Genomic DNA, 19,428 nt, shown 5'->3' with positions numbered 1-19,428 from the left:
TATCTTTGAAGGCTGTTTCCTCTGCATTTTTTTTCTAGGCTAAATTATACTTATCTGAAAATATCACGAATTAAAATAAAACAAGAACTTACTGTGTGTGTGTGTGTGTGTGTGTGTGTGTGTGTGTGTATGTGTGTGTGAGTGTGTGTGTGTGTGAGAGAGAGGGAGAGAGAGAAGCCAAACCCACAGTGTTTAACATCATTAGATCACACGACATGGAAAATTATATACTGTATATATACAGTATATGCTAACTATATAATATGTAACGTGGAATACAGGTTGGCAAAGGGGACATGGCAGTATTAAACCCTTTACTATACAGTAGATAGAAAAATAAACAGAGAAGATACACAGACTAGTAGGTAGTCACAATTCACCTTTAAAAATCATCTAGAGACAGGAACAATAACAGTTCCAAGTCACCCAACTGAAGGGGTAAAAAAAAAAAAAAAAATAGATAAAAAAGTGTGGGGTTAAATTTTCCTAAACACAAAACTGGCATGAAAATTATGGGATCGAACTCCCCTAAAACTAGCAAAAAAAAAAAAAAAAAAGTTGGCGTTGTACTCACAGTCGCTGGGTGTCTGGTGGTACGCCCCTGGGGAGGCGCGTTAGGCCCCTCTTGGCGCAGTCCACGGTGGTCCCGAAGCAGGCGCAGCGGGCAGGACAAGAGGACGAGGACGCTGCTGTAGCAGGCGAGACCGAGGACGAGGTGAAGGGGTAAGCCGAGGACGAGGATGAAGCCGAGAACGGGTAGGACGACGAGGACAGCGCGTAAGAGGACAGTGTTTGATGTCCCCTAGAGTTTTCGGTGTGGGCGTTGTTCGGCACCACGCCCACCAGCACGAGCCACGCCCACACGCCCACGGCCGTCCTGGTAGCCATATATGCCATGGTGACGATCGCGACGACTACCACGGACAGACTACCATTACGGACCGAGAGGAAGGGAGTGCGTAGCCGAATCGTCCACTATGATTTGGCGCGAAGGGTTGAAGTTTCTCTCCCTTTTATCCAGGTTGAGTCGTGTACTTGATTTTTCTTTCCTTATTTTTGTTTTTTGGGAAACTTAAATTTCCTTTCAATATGCCTTCAAAGGTTATACAATTATAGTTTAACTTTCTATTTCCTGAACTGATTTTTTTATATCTGGGATTTTTCTTTTTACCTCAAGTATATAACTTTAACATTATACATTTTTCTGCCAAATATTTTTCAACGGTCATTCTATTTTTCTAATAAATTCGTTTTTTGTCTTCTATGGTCCGTTTATTTTGTTTTTGCCTTTTCAATTCAGTTTTATAATATGCTTAAATTTTTCATCTATCTATACTGGTTTAATATTTCATCTGTCTCATTAATTGGTCTTTCAGTGTCCTCTGATGAAATATATATCGTATTGTATTTGGACTTCACTTTTTCTAAGGTTACATTCTCTAACTTTCCCTTTTCTCAGCAGCGTAAAAAACACCAATCTTACAGTAACTTCAATTATGCTACATTTAAATGGATTTTTATATAATTTTTTCGGAGTAATCTTTCTAGGATTTCAGTTTTTTTGTTTTAATTTTTTTTTTTTTAAACCTCTGCTTTCTACATAATTACGTTTTACTTCTTAACCTGGACTTTCCCTTTAGGAGTAAACTTTGACTGATTTCCTTAATCTGGTTTCCGTTCACACAATTTCCACAGTTGCTTTGTAAATGCAAAAGTTCGCTCCTTTTAATTTTTGGACAATTCGTTTTTTCTCCTATTTTTTCGTTCACCCTCACTCTTTCCCAGGTGGTTTCGTGCACGCCAAAGTACGCTCAAACTTCCGCTAAAGACAAGTTCTCCTCCGTGGTCAAAAACATTTCTCTCTGATTTACGCTCACATAATTTCAGGTGTTTCTCTCCCTCTCCTACTTCTTCCCAAATTCTTTTTTCAAACAATTTATGATCGTGCGCACAAACTCTTATTAACATCCATCACTTTCACAACAAAAAAAAAAAGACATGAAATCACTGCGAAATAATAATGATAATGATAATACTTCACTGTTTACATCACGTCTGCCATTATCACCGTTTATCCCAACTTGGTAAATTCGGCCACTCGAAAAACTCGCATCTGTTTTGGCGTCCGCGATCCTGTGCAAACTTTTTCATCTAAATTTCTCTTCTCTTGCTATTTTTCCACACTCCTCTCCAAGAGCTAGGCACAACACTCCATGGGCTTCCTCATGGGGGAAAAGGGAAACTGGGGAAAACAAGCTGGGAAAAGCCGTATCACACTCCACCACAAACACGAGAGATGAGAGGGGGTCAAGCAGGTCAAGAGGACGGAGCGACGTGCACCTTACCCCGACGGCTCCCAGGCCACTACTGAGTTTTTGGCCGGGACGCTCGGGGCTTTATAAGGGAGAGAGCGGGTTGGAGATTTTTCACGCGACAAGATTGTATGCTTCTTTGATCGTGTATTTCCGTCAATTTATCGCGTGTGTTAGCGTTTTATTATTCATCGGGAGTGTTTTAATTAGACGTTTCCTGTAGTTTCCCCCGCTCCGGCTGCGTTTTCTTTCCGTTATGTTCATCCTGTTTTCCTTCTTTTTCATCATCCTCTTCGTTCCGTCTCTCTTCATCATAACTTCTTTTCCTTTCTCGTGTTTCATCTTCGTTTTTTCCTCGTTTTCTCTCTGCACGATCTATTGTTCATAAATTTTTTTCTTTTCTCATCTTTTGAGTCCTTCTTCCGTCCTCCCTTGCTCCTTCTTACTTTTTTTTTTTTTTCACTTTCTCCTTTATTTACGTCTCCCCTCCTCACCCTCTGCTTCCTCTCCTCTTCTTCCTCATCTCTCTTCTTCATCTCCGGGGCTTATTGTTCCTCGTCTCTCTTCTCTGCTTCATCCTACGTGTCTTCATCATCTTTCTCATCAAGTTCACATCATCATCATCATTCTCTCCTCCTCCTCCTCCTCACTCTTATCTTCCTTCTCATCCTCATCCTCTTCCGTCTTCCTCTTCTCTTCCTCCTTCTCCTCCTCCTCACCCTTATCTTCCTCCTCATCCTTATCCTCCTTCCTCTGCCTCTTCTCTTACTCCTTCTCATCCTGCCTTTCCTCTTCTTCTCTTCCTCCTCATCCTCATCCTTGCCCCTAGCCTTCTACTTTCCTTTTTATCATATTATTATTATTATTATTATTATTATTATTATTATTATTATCATTATTATTATTTATTATTATTATTATTATTATTATTATTATTATCATCATCCGTATATATATAAATGAGAATGTTTGTCTCCCTGTCTGTCTATGTCTGTCTGTCTCTCTATCCTCTACGGAAATGGAGGGGGATGCGTGTGGATCTCTCAAAATCTCTGACAGGTGTAACTTTTTACGGGATTTCTAAACGTGTGCATTACAGTTGCTAATTCTTTCGAAACTGCTAAATTTTTAGATAAAGTGGATTTTGTGTGTGTGTGTGTGTGTGTGTGTGTGTGTGAGAGAGAGAGAGAGAGAGAGAGAGAGAGAGAGAGAGAGAGAGGGAGAGGAAAGCAGAGGGACAGTTTCAAAGCATAGCAGAAGGGAAGCAGGCCAGGCGAGCAGAAACTCATGTGTAAATTATTCGTATTATTTTGATTATCCTTAGTATTATTTACTCTTAGTCTTCTTCTTATCATTATTACTCTTGTTTTTATTCGTCTCCTTGTTCGTTTTATTCTTTTTCTTGTTTCTGTTATTATTTATCGTATTCGTATCCTTATACTTCATCTTATTTTGATATTTAACGCTTATTGTTATTCTTATTCTTATTCTTATTTTTGTTAATCTTCTTATTCTTATTTTATTATTATTTTTATTATTATTATTACTCATATTTACTCTTATTCTTACTAATATTCACATTTTTCTAATGCTAATTATTCTTAATCTTATTCTTGTTGCTCTTCTCCTCTTCCTGGTCCTCCTCCTCTTCCTTCTTCTATTCCTCCTTCCTCCCCTTCTTCTCCTATTCCTCCTCTTCTTCCTCCTCCTGCTCTTCCTCCTTTTATTCCTCCCTCCTCCCCTTCTTCCTCCTATTCCTCCTCTTCTTCTTCCTCCTCCTCCTCTTCCTTCTTTTATTCCTCCCTCCTGCTCTTCCTCCTCCTCCTCCATCTCCTCCTCCTCTTCTCCCTGGTGACCCCGGGCTGAGAGATAAGGGGAGAGGCGCCCCCTGAAGGACTCCCTATACTGGGCGATTAGGGAGGAAAGACGATGGAAGGAAGGAGGGAAGGAAGGGAGAAGGTAAGGAGGAAGGGGAATGGGAGGAAATAAGAAGGAAGAGAGGAAGGAAGAAAGAAGGAAGAGAGGAAGGAAGGAAGAAGGAAGAGAGGAAGAAGGATGAAAGGGAAGGAGAAGGGAGAAGGAAGAATTAATGAAAGAGAGGAAGGAGGGAGGAAGGTAAGGGGGAGATAGGAAGACAAGAAGGAAGCAACGGAGAATTAACGAAAGGAAGGGAATAAGGGAGGAAGGAAGGAAGAGAGGCAGGAAGGTAGGAAGAAAGGAGGGAAAGAAGGCAGGGAGGAAGAAGGAAGGGAAGAAGAACTGGAGAAAGAAATAAAGAAACTGAGAGAAAGGAGGATGGAGGAAGGGAAGGAAAGGGAAGAATGGAAAAAGAAAAAAAAAACTAAATTTCTCCCAATCACCCATATATCTCTCCATTTCCATCTCTATCTCTTGGCTCTCTCTCTCTCTCTCTCTCTCTCTCTCTCTCTCTCTCTCTATCTATCTATCTATCTATCTATCTGGCCATGCATCTATCAGCCCGAGGACGCTATTTTCTAGTATATTTCTTCCATCTAACAAATTTTCTGAAATTGGCTCTACTGTTTTTTACTTTTTTACTTTATACTCTAACTTGGCGTAAATTCTCAACCTCTCCTTCTTGAATACTGAGTTGTAGCAAGAAATTAACGCTAGAATATAATGCTAGTCATGAAGAAGTGTTATGGATGGGATTTACAGCCACAGTATTGAGCTACGTCAAATAAGCTCTAAGATAACAAATATGTGAAAGGATTATACTCGTAGATAGGATAAGTCGCCATGAAGGGGTTGTTGAGGGTTATATGTGGCCCTACCAATAAAAATAGAAAATCCTAAAAATTATTGTATCTATGAAGTGTATGTTCATATTAAAAGATTTGATATAAAAGAAAATAGGGGTCATACTTAAAACAAATCGCTGCGGAACAGGTGCTAGAAGTGCAAGGCCACTTGAATACCACTTACGGGATCGTTTTGTGGAATCGGTATCCTCGTCAATTGAGATAACTCCCTAACACCTTTTCCTAAGCGATTTATATTCTTTATTACACCTTACTGTCCTCTGCTGTAACATAATTTTTCTAATATCGCCATTCTGTGCACAAATAACGCACAAAAGTATGCTAACCTGCTATATTTAAAAATAAATCGCTAAGGAAGATGTTAGGAAACTTCTCTAACCGACGAGAACACGGACGCCTCCTCCATAGCGATTTATTTTGTATGTTACCTCTAAGGAGAGTGGAAAGGTTACAAGAGGATCAGAAAAAAGCAGAGTATAAGAGAGAAGTGGAGGAACGACTGGGCTATTATGAATTGGAGCAGATGGGTGACGTGGAAGGTGTGCGCAGGATATTTACAGAAGAAATATGTGCAGCATGTGATGTGGTGTGTGGGATGAAGAGAAGACGGAGGGGTGTGCAATGAACAGCGTGGTGGACTGAAGAGGTGAGACAGGCTGTGGCACAAAAGAAGAAAGAATACAATGAATGGATGAGAAATAGGGGCGTGGAAGAAGTTGAGAGGCGGAAGAGAGTTATATTTAGAAAGAAAGAGAGAGGTGAAAAGATTAGTAAGAGAGTGTAAGAAGAGAGCGGATGAGGAATTTGGAAGGAACTTGAGTGTAAAGTGGAGGGACTGTAAGAAAATGTTCTGGAAAGAGGTGAAAAGAGTAAGACAGGGTGGAAGTGAAGTTAGCAGGGGAGTGAAAGATAAAAATGGTAGATTACTAGTGGAGAAGGGAGAAAAAATGAGCAGATGGAGAGAACACTTTAAGGAATTGTTGAACATACAGGATGGAAGTAATGCAAGTATAAGTGGCTGGGGAATGGCTGGGAGAAGGAGGGAGGTGAGAAGACAGGAAGAAATCAGTAGGATAGAAGTTGTGGAAGCAATGAAGAAAGTTAAACTGCGGAAAGCCCCAGGAATTGATGGAGTGTGTGGTGAAATGCTGAAGCATGGGGGAGAGATAGTAGTAGAATGGATGTGGAAGATGTGCAGATTGGCCTGGGAGGAAGGTAGAGTCCCGGAGGATTGGAAGTCAGGTATAATTATTCCCTTGTACAAAGGAAAAGGGGAAAAAGAAGTGTGTGGTAATCATAGGGGCATCTGTCTTCTTAGTATAATAGGAAAAGTGTATGGTACGATACTTATTGACAGTTAGAGAAAGAACAGAGGAATTAGTTGGAGAAGAACAGGGAGGCTTTAGGAAGGGAAGAGGTTGTGTAGATCAGATATTCATTCTTAGATCTTTAGTGGAAAAGTTTCTAGAGAAGGGAAAGAAGTTGAATGCTGCTTTCATGGATTTGGAGAAAGCATATGACAGGGTGGATAGACAAGGATTGTGGAAAGCATTAAGAATATATGGAGTAGATGGGAAGTTGTTGAATGCTGTGAAGAGTATGTATGATGGTGCTAAGGCTGCAGTGCGTGTGGATGGTGAACTGAGTGAATTTTTCTCTTTGAAGGTTGGGTTGAAACAGGGTTGTGTCATGTCTCCATGGTTGTACAATCTGTACATGGATGGAGTAATAAAAGAGGTACAAGGTAGGGTAGTGGATGTTGGAGTGGCCTGGTGAGACAGGGTAGTGTTTGGAAACTCCCTGTACTGTTGTTTGCAGATGATACTGTGTTGTTGAGTGAAGACGAAGGAGAGCTGCAAGGCTTGGTGGATGAGTTTGGGAGAGTGTGTAAGAAACAGAATCTAAAGGTGAATGTAGGGATGAGTAAAGTTATGGTTTTTGAGAGAGGTGAAGTCAGTGAATGTACAGTGAGGTTGGATGGTGAGGAATTGGAAAATGTGAGTACGTTTAAGTACTTGGGTAATGTGATGAGTAAGGATGGAGGTTTGGAGGGTGAAGTGCTTGACAGGGTACAGCAGGGAAGAAAGGTTGCTGGTTCCTTGAAAGCAGTGATAAGAAGCAGGGAAGTGAGTATGGAAGTGAAAAAGTTACTACATGACAATATTGTGATACCAACTCTAACGTATGGAAGTGAAGCTTGGACGTTGCTGGAAGGACAAAAGTCAAGAGTGAAAGCAGTGGAAATGAGTTATTTAAGAGGAGCCTGTGGAGTCACATGGAGAGACAGGCTGACAAATGAGGATATAAAGGAGTGTTGTGGTGTGGATGTGGATGTGATAGGAAGCGTTAGGAGGAATACACTGAGGTGGTTTGGCCTTGTGGAGAGGATGGAGGGTGAAAGACTGACGAAGAGAGTGTATGTGAGTGAGGTGGAGGGGGGAAGAGGGAAGGGGAGGCCGAGGATGAGATGGGGGGATGGGGTGGAGAGGTATACGAGAGAGGGGGGTGTGAGTTGGGAGCAGGGCAGTGAAATGGTGGGGGACAGGGCGACATGTGGCGATTTGTTTGTGGCCACCCCGAACGGGATTGAGGCGTCTGGCAATAGATAGAGAGATAGACCTCTAAACATTTTCCTGTATGCCAGTAGTTCCCAGACCCATGGCCGCGACCCTAATGACAGTCGCAAGGATGTTTCTGAGAGTCGCGTGATAGTTTGAAAAAAAAAAAAAAAAAAGATAATAGTAATAAATCATTAATATATATATATATATATATATATATATATATATATATATATATATATATATATATATATATATATATATATATATATTAAATGCACAAAATAGTATAAATATATTTACATCACACTTTTGTAATATAAAGAGTCATTGAAACTCTGGAGCAGGGAAACGGTTGTGAATAATAACGCATCGATAAATGTATGAAAACTCGTGACGTCTTCGAGTCTGTTCGCGTCCAAAACTTGTACACCGAGGCAGCTGGACCCTGACTCACAGTAGCGTTACTTCTGGCGTTGCTGTGTTGGATGACTGACGTGCTGTGGTACGCACTTATCATAGCGTAAGTTTTGTTTACCTGTTATTTTTTTTTTTATATATTTACTGTGACTGCCAATCTAATTCATTAGTAGAATAGCCGTTTAGTAGTCTTAGAGAGGAAATAGCTTAAGCCTGGGAATTTTCACTCAAGGAAGGAAACATGCTAAAGATAAACTTTATTGTTATGACTGGTGTGATAAGGTTGGTAATTTCTACGTGAGTGTGTTTTACAGTTAAAGTTATTATCACTGAGTAGCCTATGCAGGTGAGCGTTCGTGAAACAGTGGAACAAATATGTGATAAAATAGTGTATGGTGCAGAGCTGGAATATTCCTATTTGGTATTCGTCTTCAAATGCATTCAAGTGCAGTATTCGTTTATTTGTATTTGAATTATTGTTATATCATGGCATTTGCATTTACATTGAGATTCATGAGCAGAGTACTCGTATTCATCTGATAATTATGTACCAGTATACAATTTGACGAATAGTCGCAGATTTGTTATCAGAAATAACCATCCATTTGACAGCTAATTTATGTTTAAAAGCATAGAGAGGATACAGTTTGTTTTCTTTGATTGGCTAATTTTGCAATAAATTGCGCGTACATGAAGTTGTGCCTTTTTCATCAATCAACGTAAGAAATATCGAAATCTATTGTTACATTTAAGTAAAATTCAGTAAATTTTATTAAGTAAATTTTACTTAATTTTACTTCGTGGTGTCCATTGCATGTTATCCAATAAATTCTATTGGATAGAATTAAGTGAAGAAACACTGAAATAATGTTTCCGCCCTGAGGGTCGCCAGGCCAAAATAATTCTGTGTTCAGGGTCGCGGCCAAAAAAGTTTGGGAAACACTGCTATATGTTGTTTATAGATCGTTTCCATGTGACGTCACGAATCATGTGATTTGTTTACGACGCCACATTGGACGGCAAATTATCGGAAGTCTAGAGAGTTGCAGATTCCACAATGGTATTCCACTGCTGTCCCTTTGGTTGTAAGATAGGGTAGAAAACTGGAAGTGGGGTACACATCTACCGTTTTCCAGCCAGTGAGGAAAGGCGACTTAAGTGGATAGGTGCCGTGAAGAGGGAGAACTGGCAGCCGACAGCCTACACCCGGCTCTGCAGCAAGCATTTCATATCAGGTGAGCCGATGATTTGTGAGTAGATACGGGCATATCATTCTTTGCAGCTGCAGATGTCATGGGATATCCTTATTATGTTAATGTCACAGAATACAAGACCCACATGGCCATGTGTGTGCGTGGGAAAGAGGGGGAGGGTCCATGTCACATGCCTTGTTTTGGCATTATTCCAGAGTTTCACCCAAACGAAATCGGACATAATCTATATTCTCCATAGCAGTGATGATCAAGAATGTTAGCTGCGTAAGTAAAACAGATTAAATTACAGGTTAGGTCATACTGAAGGTTAGGTAAAGTTAGGTATGGTTAGGTAAGATTAGGTTAGGTTGGGGTAAAACTATTTTTTATATTTTCAATGTTTCAGTGTGATTCATTTGAAACTGATATTTGTGACATGGTGAATCACTTTAATAGCAGTGCAGTACAGAACAGTTCAGTGTAAAACTGTAATATACCACTGTGAGTCTGTATGCTAAACTATGTTTCAGTTACAACTAAAGCATAATTACTAGTACCATTGTGTATAATTTTCAGTTTTATTGCTCCACTGTAAGCCAAACTGCCAATACATATTCCAGTTAAATATACATTTTTTCACTGAGTACAAAAATACTTTAATCACACATCAGAGGATAAATACTGTACTTAAATCAACAGCCCTTTATATTTATCTTTTACCCGGTATGTACTGTGGTATGTACTGTGACTTTATTGTTAATGTAACATGTAAAAATATTAAAATTATATTGTTGAAGTCATTAAGTTTTATGATGTATTCATCAGCATGACATAAATGACCTTAATTTAAATTTGTGCAAATGTTATGTTTCAGTTGCAGTGTGAACGTTAACTTGACAGTTTTGACACATACTGTCAAATATGCATTTTATGTTAAACTATTTTGAACACACACACACACACACACACACACACACACACATACATATATATATATATATATATATATATATATATATATATATATATATATATTATGCGAGGAAGAAGGAACCAAAGGCCACGAGTCCGCAAAATTGTTCCTTCCGAGAGAAAAATAAAATACAAGAGAGAGACAAATTCAAGATCCGATCATTTCGAGATGCCTGGACACACTGCGTTTGAAAGACAGATCATAGGATGCAGGAAATACAAACAGAGGGAGACAGTTCCTGAGTTGACTTGTTGCATAAAGGAAGGACTGGGAGTAACGGTTAACTCTTGCATAGTGTTGGACAGAAAAGGGAGGAGAGTTTGCTGCTAGACGGGTGCTACGCGCACGTCGTAGAGGTGGAGGAATGCATGCAGACAGTTCAGAGGAGCAGTGACCATTGAAGTAGCGATAGAAAAGAGATAAAGATGCAACAGTGCGGCAAAGAGACAGAGGTTGAAGGGAGTCAGTAAGAGGAGGAGAGTTAATGAGACGAAAGCCTTTGACTCTACCCTATTGAGAAGAACTGTATGTGGGGAGCCTTCCCACACATGAGAGTTGTACTCCACACAGGGGCAGATAAAACCCCCGTATAGTCAACAATTGTGCAGGGGTAAAGAAGGAACGGTGTTGGCTTAGCACACCCAATCTCTTGGAAGCAGATTTTACAAGAGATGTAATATGATCTTTACAAGATAAGTCCCGAGTAAATGAAACCCCAATCATGTTCAAGGATGATGCAGGATTAAGCTGAATATTATTAAACATTAGTGGGTATACCTGCGGAATATTTTATCGGGTTGATAGGTGTAAAAACTGAGTCTTTGATGCATTAAAAACAACCAGATTATTTTTACCCCAGTCAGAGATACGAGCCAAGTCAGACAGGTGTGCCATAGCCTCATCCCTTATTTGTTGAAGTAACTGCTGAGATGGATGTTGCGGGAACCGAATGGAAAGGTGAAGGGTGGATTCATCAGCATATGAGTGGATAGGGTTAGATGTACAGCTGAGAAAGTCATTGATGAATAAAAGGAAAGGAGTTGGTGATAGGACAGAGCCCTGAGGAACACCACTGTTAATAGATCTAGGAGAAGAATGATGGCCGTCTACAACAGCGGCTATAGAATGAGCAGAAAGGAAGCTAGAGATGAAGGCACAGATAGAAGGATAGAAACCGTAAGAGGGCAGTTTGGAAATTAAAGATTTATGCCAGACTTGATCGAAAGCCTTTGAGATCCCAAGTGCAATGGCAAAGCTTTCGCCAAAGTCCCGAAAGGAGAATGACCAGGAATCTGAAAGGTAGGTGAGAAGATCGCCAGTGGAGCGTCCCTGACGGAACCCATACTGACGATCAGAAAGAAGGTTGTAATAGGAAAGATGCTTTAAAATTTTTCTACTAAGAATTTACTCAAAAACCTTTGAGATACAGGATGTTAAATCAATTGGACGATAGTTAGAGGGTTGGGAATGGTCACCCTTCTTTGGGACTGGCTGAATGAGAGCAAACTTCCAGCAAGAATGAAAGGTACAAGTTGATAGACAAAGGCGAAAGAGTTTGCCTAGGCAGGGTGTAAGCACAGAAGCACAGTTCTTGAGAACAACATGAGGGACTCCATCAGGCCCATATGCCTTATGAGTATTGAGGCCTGTGATGGCAGAAAATACATCAGCTGAAGAAATTTTAATGTCAGCCATGAGGATGTCAGAGGGGGGAAGTGATAGGGTAACAGTACTGGAATCGTCTAAGATGGAATTGGAGGAGAAAGTCTGAGCAAAGAGATCAGCTTTATCAGTAGAAGAAACAGTCACAGAGCCATCAGAGGAGAAAAGAGGAGGGAAGGATGATGAGGCAAAGTTTTTAGAAAGGTTTTTGGCAAGCTGCCAGAAGGAGCGGGAAGAATTCGAATTAGAGAATTGAGAGCATTTAGTACGGATGGAATTATTTTTAGCAAAGCGAAGAACAGACTTCGCACGATTCCGGGCAGAAACATATAAAAGATGTGATTCAGGGGTGGGTTGGCTCCGGTATCTTTTATAAGCCCTCTCCTTGTTGTGGACAGCATTAGAACAAGCGTGATTAAACCAGGGCTTTCTTGAATTAGTCAAAGGATATGAGAAAGGAATGTATGCTTCCATGCACGAGAGAATAACCTCCGTAATGCTCAAGGTCCACCCAGATGGCTCCCGGCCATGGAAGCAATAATCATTCCAGGGAAAATAAAAGAAGTACTGCCTGAGAGCCTCCCAATCCGCAGCTCCAAAGTGCCACAGACGACGTTTCTTTGGAGGGTCCGGAGGCCGTACTGGAGCGATAGGACAGGTTAAGGTGATAAGGTTGTGATCGGAGGAGCCCAACAGAGGGAAAAGATTAACAGTGTAAGCGGAAGGATTAGTTGTAAGGAAGAGGTCAAGTATGTTGGAGCTCTCTCCAAGGTGATCAGGGATACTGGTAGGGTGCTGTACAAGCTGCTCTAGGTCATTAAGGATAGAAAAGGTGTGGGTTTGTTCACCAGGTGGATCAGTGAAAGGAGAGGAGAGCCAAAGGTGGTGGTAAGCATTGAAATCTCCTAGAATGGAGATTTCAGAGAAAGGAGAAATGGATAGAATGCGTTCCATCGTAGAAGTAAGATAGTCAAAGAATTTTTGATAGTACAGTAGAATTAGGAGATAAGTAAACAGTGCAGATATATTTAGTCAGAGAATGACAGGAAAGCCGAAGCCAGAATGTAGAGAATTCAGAAGAATCGAGTTCAGGAACACGAGAGCAAGATAAGTTGTTGCGTATATATACACAACAACCACCTTTGGCTTTGAAATGAGTATAGAGAAAGTAGGAGGATACAGAAAAGGGTCTGGTGTCAGTTGCCTCAGACAGCTGAGTGTGTGTGTGTGTGTGTGTGTGTGTGTGTGTGTGTGTGTGTGTGTGTGTGTGTGTAGGCCTATAATTGCTGAAATTTCCAAATTTTTGGCAAATTTTCAGAATTACACCTAACACACTGAAGCTTAAAATTTTAATTTTTCAGTGTTTTATTGTGTGATTAATTTGAATATAATATTCATTTCTGTCGGAAATTACTTTTTTCTTTTACACCAAACCAAGCAAACCCAAGCAACCTTAACCTAACCTATAACCTAGGACCTAACTTGAAGATTAAGAAGAGACTAACTGCAGTAGGCCAATAGACCCATGCTGGACAGCTCCCACAAAAGTGTGACTTATCTGCCCTGCCTAAAGTAGCCCATGCAGGCCCATGCCAGGCAAGTCCCACAGGAGTGTGACCACAAGAACGACAAATTTTATATGCAACCTATGCTGAATCGGTAGAGAGGAGGCTTGCAGTCCTAATGGACCAAGGATCGAATCTCGGCTGGGGCAGGGAACAGTTTAAGGATTTGAATTTCCTAAAAAGCAGACTTTCCTGATCTACCAGATGACCCGCCGACATGTCGTAAAAGTACTCCCGCTAATACCAATACACCAGTCCTGTATGAGACAGCCCTAGCATGAATTCAATATGGACGGTGGGTGTTAGCGCCGAAGTGGTGACATGTGGAGGTGTAGGAGGACTACTGGGCCTTGGGATAGCCAACTGCCCCCAAGAAATAGGCCCTGAGCCTTTGCCCAGAGTCGGACACATAAAAAAAAAAAAAAAAAAAAAAATGCTTATCTGGCCTGTGCTTAAAACTTTCTAGAGAGGGGGAAGCCACAACGTCACTGGGTAATCTATTCCATTCATCAACTACTCGACTGACAGTCAGTGTATACAATCCCTATCCCCTTGGCGCTACATCAAAAATTTACTGATTACCAAGACAATTTACGTGTACTGTACGTCAACTGCAGCTGGCTATATTACACATAATATTATACAATGTGAAATGTCTGTTTACCTTGAGGGATGCCCCGGTGAACTTTGACGGGGTGTTCACCAAATAGTGATAGAGGTCGCCGTATCTGAGATCTGGTTTCGGTCCCCAATCCTTGAAACAGGTGAATTTCTTACTAGATATGGTGTAAGGATCCAGCCCCAAATACTTTATCATGTTCCTGTACATACAGTATCTTGGTGGCATTGATCCAGATTTCTGCATATATCTGATAGCTCCATCTCTGACAGCCCTGTCTGGATAGCCATACTGCCAGGAGTTTGTCGTCCAATATGGATTTGTAAACAAAACCACGTGGTTTCTGTGACGTCACTGGAAAAGGTCTATATCGCATTAAAATTGGTATTATTTTCATCAGTAACAGTAAAAACGATACAAAGGTGTAAGATGCAGAATAAGTCGCTATCGAAGAGGGATTGCTAATCTTCCGAAGCGGGTGTTACATTACGAATGTATCTTTCATTCATCAGCAGTACGATGCGGTCATTTATTTTCACGGTATCTGGCAACGGCCAAGGCGTAGTAATTAAATGAGTGGATTTAAAGAGCAATGAATGAGTTTAAATGCTGATTACGTTACAATCAAAACACCATGTAGTAAAGTATGAATGGCCTGAGCAAATCCAAGTGCACGATAATGAAGGCGTTAATTTTTTCACTACTAGCACCACGTAGTAAGTTCAGCTTCATATTCTATGCTGTTATATAAAGTAGATGTAAATAAGTATGTTAAGGATACTAAAAATTGTGAAAAACAGTGGTTAATGGGTAAAAATTGTATAAAAATGTTTCAGTTTCACGCCAAGTACATGGTCATTATACAACAGTTGCCAGATTGACAAGCTATTGTTTTTCGTACAAAAAATTGCAATATTTTCGCTGCGGATGCCAGGGAAGTGAATAGAGGATAATAGAAATATATTGGGGATGAATATATAAAACACTCTTACGTCTGAAGAAAGCGTTAGTTAATGAAAAATTTGATATTATCTTTTCTCCCAGTCCTCTCCTGAATGGAAATTGCTAGTATTCAGTTGACAGAAGTTTTATTGTTTTAATTTTTACTACATGAGACTGAGAAAGCTACTCTGATCATCTGCATACTAAACAGAAATGATAATTGCAAATATTACACCTAATCATTGATGCTTTTGTGCTTCAGTAACAATACCGCAATAGCATAAAATGAATCTAAGTGGCGGTGTATGGGAACTAAGTCGAAATTTTATCAGTGAAGACTTGCTGCGGATCGCTTGATAGAAAGCTTATTATTTTGATTTACCCAGTACATGACTGAGAGAAATCTTCTGCTTAGCTGAATATCCAACAAAAAAATTTAATAAAAATACGCCTGATCATTGCTGCAGTAGAGCCAGGGATCCCCACTCCGTCAGTTTAGGACGTTTTTCGATTTTGTACCATTTCAAGAGGTCGGAGCTGATTGAGGGAGACAAGGGAGAGAGGGATGGCATGACATAAGAGGTTTTTATTGGGGTTCTTTATTTACCATTCAGTACAAGCCCCAGCACTCTGGGAAATACTGTCGATGGACATAAGAGGGATAGAAGAATACCTAAATTAGTGCTAATAAAATTAAAGCACGTATGATCATCAAAGAAAACGTTAAGAACGGTACACTGTAACCTATTGGGGTAACTGAAGCGTTTTCAGTATCACTCATAATAATTAACAGACGATGGGGGTAGACCACTGAGCTCCTTAATATGGAGAGGCTTTATCATGGATAGGACCACGTAGTTTGTGTAACAGCCGCCAGGGGCCCACGGCGGCGCTGATGTTTATCTACACCACCGAAGCCCACGTCTTTTGAAATCAGCTTATGAATTCGGAAAATATAGTGCCATAGCCCACTGCTTAGCTTATGTAAGCAACAGCGAAACAGAAACAGCAAGCTAAGAACTGTGATCCAACTGCATTTCCATGGTGGAGGCGACGAGAGGTGGTGTTTCAATGTGGCGGCCAAAGCTACACGCTCGCTGCGGATATAGCCTCTCCATATCATAGAGCTCTGTGGGCCAGACACCAAGAGATGTTTGGCCAAGAATTTACAACATACGAATACTGAAGCATAGAACAGCAGTAGCAAGAACAACTGAAGATATACTGAAGGGGAAAAAAAAAAAAAAAGGGAGTTGCTGTTTAAGTCTAACAGTCTCGTCAGCATTATTTTCATAACTTAGACCTTTGAGCCTGTGATGGTTATTCACCCGCTTCTCTGGATTACAAAGCGACTGTATCCTCCAAGTTACCAGTTACCTCCTCTTAATGTAACCCAATCCACTCCCTCACTTCCCAAGCCTCAATATGTTTCTATGCAAAGGCACAGCTAAAGTGCCTATAGCCCCCCAATCTAACAGAAAGTGAATTGGAAGATACTCGTTTATTCATTTGTTTTTATTCATTTTTGGTCTTGGACGAATTAATAGATGTTTCCTAGTTTTCTTTTTCTTTATCATTTAACAACAAGTACAGTTTTAAGACTAAGTAGGAAAGTGTTTGTGAATGAGATGAAGGGAGTGGGGGGGTAGGGGAGACAATGAGACGGAGGCCTCTTCTGGTGTGGAGAGGCTCCCTAACATCCCTTCCTAAGCGATTTCTTTTCCTCACTACATCTTGCCACCCTCTTTTGTGTTACTTAAATCCTTCCAGTATCACCATACGCTGCATAAATAATGTACAAAACAATATTAGCCAGCTCGATCAAAAAATAAACTGGTAAGGAAGAGATGTTAGGAAACTTCCTTACCCCCGACAAGATTTCGGGCCCTGGAGTACCTCAGTGCTTCTCCAGACAGACGGGAGGCCTGCACACCATCGCCAGTCACAACCTTGCTCCTTCCCCCATGCGAAAAGTTGTGATTATTCATGTGTGTATACTGTAATACTGCCCCTTCCTTCCCATCCCCAGAATGAGGCGTGTCCCCACCTTGGCACATTTGTGGGACTTACGCTGGTACTATTCATTAAAATATCAATCTATCAATCAATCATTTCCTGTGGCACCCCACGGGATGCATAGGTCCTCAATGAACTCTCTCCACCAATATTTGTCTCTTGCCATCTCCTTCAGGTCCCACCAAGACTCCTCTCCTGCTGCTCTTTTCATTGTCCTCAACCAGGTTTCCCTCGGCCTACCTCTACCTCTTCTTCCTCTAGCAGTCCACTCTGGCACATCCTGTATTAAACTGCCTTCTTTTCTGTATATGTGCCCCAGCCACTTCCAGCGAGACAGTCTCACATATTCATTAACTGGTTCTACTCTCGTAATATCACTTACTCTTTCATTTGTAAGTCTGTCTTGCCACTTTACCCCAAGAATCCTTCTCAATATTTTATTCTCAAATCCTAATACTTTCTGATCTGTTGCAATCGTACTGTACTGTACCATGACTCATGCCCATAAATTAAAATTGGTCTAACCATGGACATTTAAATTTTCACTTCAGTATGTACCGAAAGCATATTATTATTCCGAACAGATTTCAACACTCCAACAGCTCGCCAAGCCTGTCTAATCCTCTCCTCAGTTTCATTGTTTAATGATCCATTAGATGATACAATCGTTCCCAGATATTTAAAGTTTTCTACATTCTTCACGACATTATTCCCAATTACGCAATCAGTTTGGTTCTCCACGTTCATATTAATAATTTCAGTCTTTCCACAATTGATTACCAATCCCACTTTTTCTCCTTCCTCCACCAGACAATCAAGCACCCTCTGCATCTCGTAAATACTTCCGCAAATCAGTACAATATCATCAGCATAGTCCAAATCCATCAGCTTCTTATTTTCTTTCCAGTTAATTCCTGCACCTGTTCTCCTTACAACCTTTCTCATAACATAATCCATAACCAAAACAAACAGCAATGGCGAAAGAACTCCTCCTTGAATCACTCCTGACTCTTCAGCTGGGATTGGTCTATTTAGAACATTCAAAATGCTCCTTCCACCTTCCTTTTATATCCAAATCTTTAGTCATCAAATTACCATTTCTATCTCGTACAAGTATTTCCTTCCGTCTCTTATCAGTCCCAGTTAGCTCCTTTATGGCCTGATACGCTGCTCTTGTGCTCAGACCGTCATTTTTACTTTATTTAATTTCTGTCTCTGTTGCCTTTTCATTATATAGCCTCCTCTTATCACGTCTAACGAGTCTTTTTACTTCAGAATGTAAACTCCAGTACTTTGCTCTAAGTACTTCAACTACCTGGCCATCAACATGTTGTTCTTCACTTCTTAACTCGCCTCTTTCCTTTTCTGAATTGCATTCCATGTTTCATCTGACATCCACTTTTTCCTTCTCGTTTTTCCCTTTTTCTTAATAGTAACCTTAGTATTTAATTGTGACACTCTGACTGTGTCGACTGAATATGGGGAAAACCGTGGATCTCTCTCTCTCTCTCTCTCTCTCTCTCTCTCTCACCGCTCGCTGGTGCAGTGGTAACGTTCCCGCTTGCCATCTGGTAGACGGGAGTTCGCGCCTCGCTCAGGTTGCGAAAAGTTTCACTGACGAAGTGGGTGGTTACTGTCCCCCTTGAGCAAGGGGACGGGTGTGTGCGTGTGTGAAGGTCACAGCCTTGCCCTTAGATCGGACTATATGAGCTCTCAGCTCCCTTCCGGGAGGGTAAAAGCTTACCATCACAACCATCAGGTGATCCTGACCGACCCGGTGAATTACACACACACACACACTACATAAGCACACAAGGGGTTGCACCACCGCCTAAATTTTAAAGTTTAGACGGCAGCTTTAAATCACATGGTTATATTCTCTCTCTCTTTTCTCTCTTATATAATAATTGACGCACTTCTACCGTACGTACACAGTGTTGACTGTACAGGGATCTCACTTGCCCTGTTTGAAGTAGGCCAACAGCTCTCACATACAAGCAGACTTACTACATACAACATTCCTATATAGTTCATATATATATATATATATATATATATATATATATATATATATATATATATATATATATATACAGTATATGTATATATATATATATATATATATATATATATATATACAGTATATATATATATATATATATATATATATATATATATATATATATATATATATATATACACAGTATACAGAGAGAGAGAGAGAGACTACCGGTATATATATATATAGAGAGAGAGAGAGAGAGAGAGAGAGAGAGAGAGACAGAGACAGACAGACAGACGTCAAAATCCCGTAAGGGGTGGCCATTAAACTTTGAGTTATTTGTTTTACGGGGAGGGACACTAACCCTCCACCTACCCACT

At 40.5% G+C, this 19,428-nt stretch overlaps 1 protein-coding gene across 1 annotated transcript in view; it reads right to left on the bottom strand.

The window, feature by feature from the left end:
* Positions 1-1,069, bottom strand: part of LOC145401022 (protein slit-like) — a 435,058-nt gene extending 433,989 nt beyond the window's left edge. Inside the window, exon 1 of the mRNA XM_080273394.1 lies at positions 575-1,069. Within this exon, the coding sequence (XP_080129520.1) occupies positions 575-897 (323 nt within the window). The 5' untranslated portion in view covers positions 898-1,069. The remainder of the gene's footprint in view (positions 1-574) is intronic.
* Between the last annotated feature and the right edge of the window lie 18,359 nt (positions 1,070-19,428).

The sequence above is a fragment of the Coenobita brevimanus genome, chromosome 54, assembly GCF_032717465.1.
Source record: "Coenobita brevimanus isolate Jiangsu-jjx chromosome 54, ASM3271746v2, whole genome shotgun sequence".
Classification (NCBI taxonomy): Eukaryota; Metazoa; Arthropoda; class Malacostraca; order Decapoda; family Coenobitidae; genus Coenobita; species Coenobita brevimanus.
The sequence above is the reverse complement of the archived record's forward strand: the minus strand, read 5'-3'. Positions and strand labels throughout refer to the sequence as shown.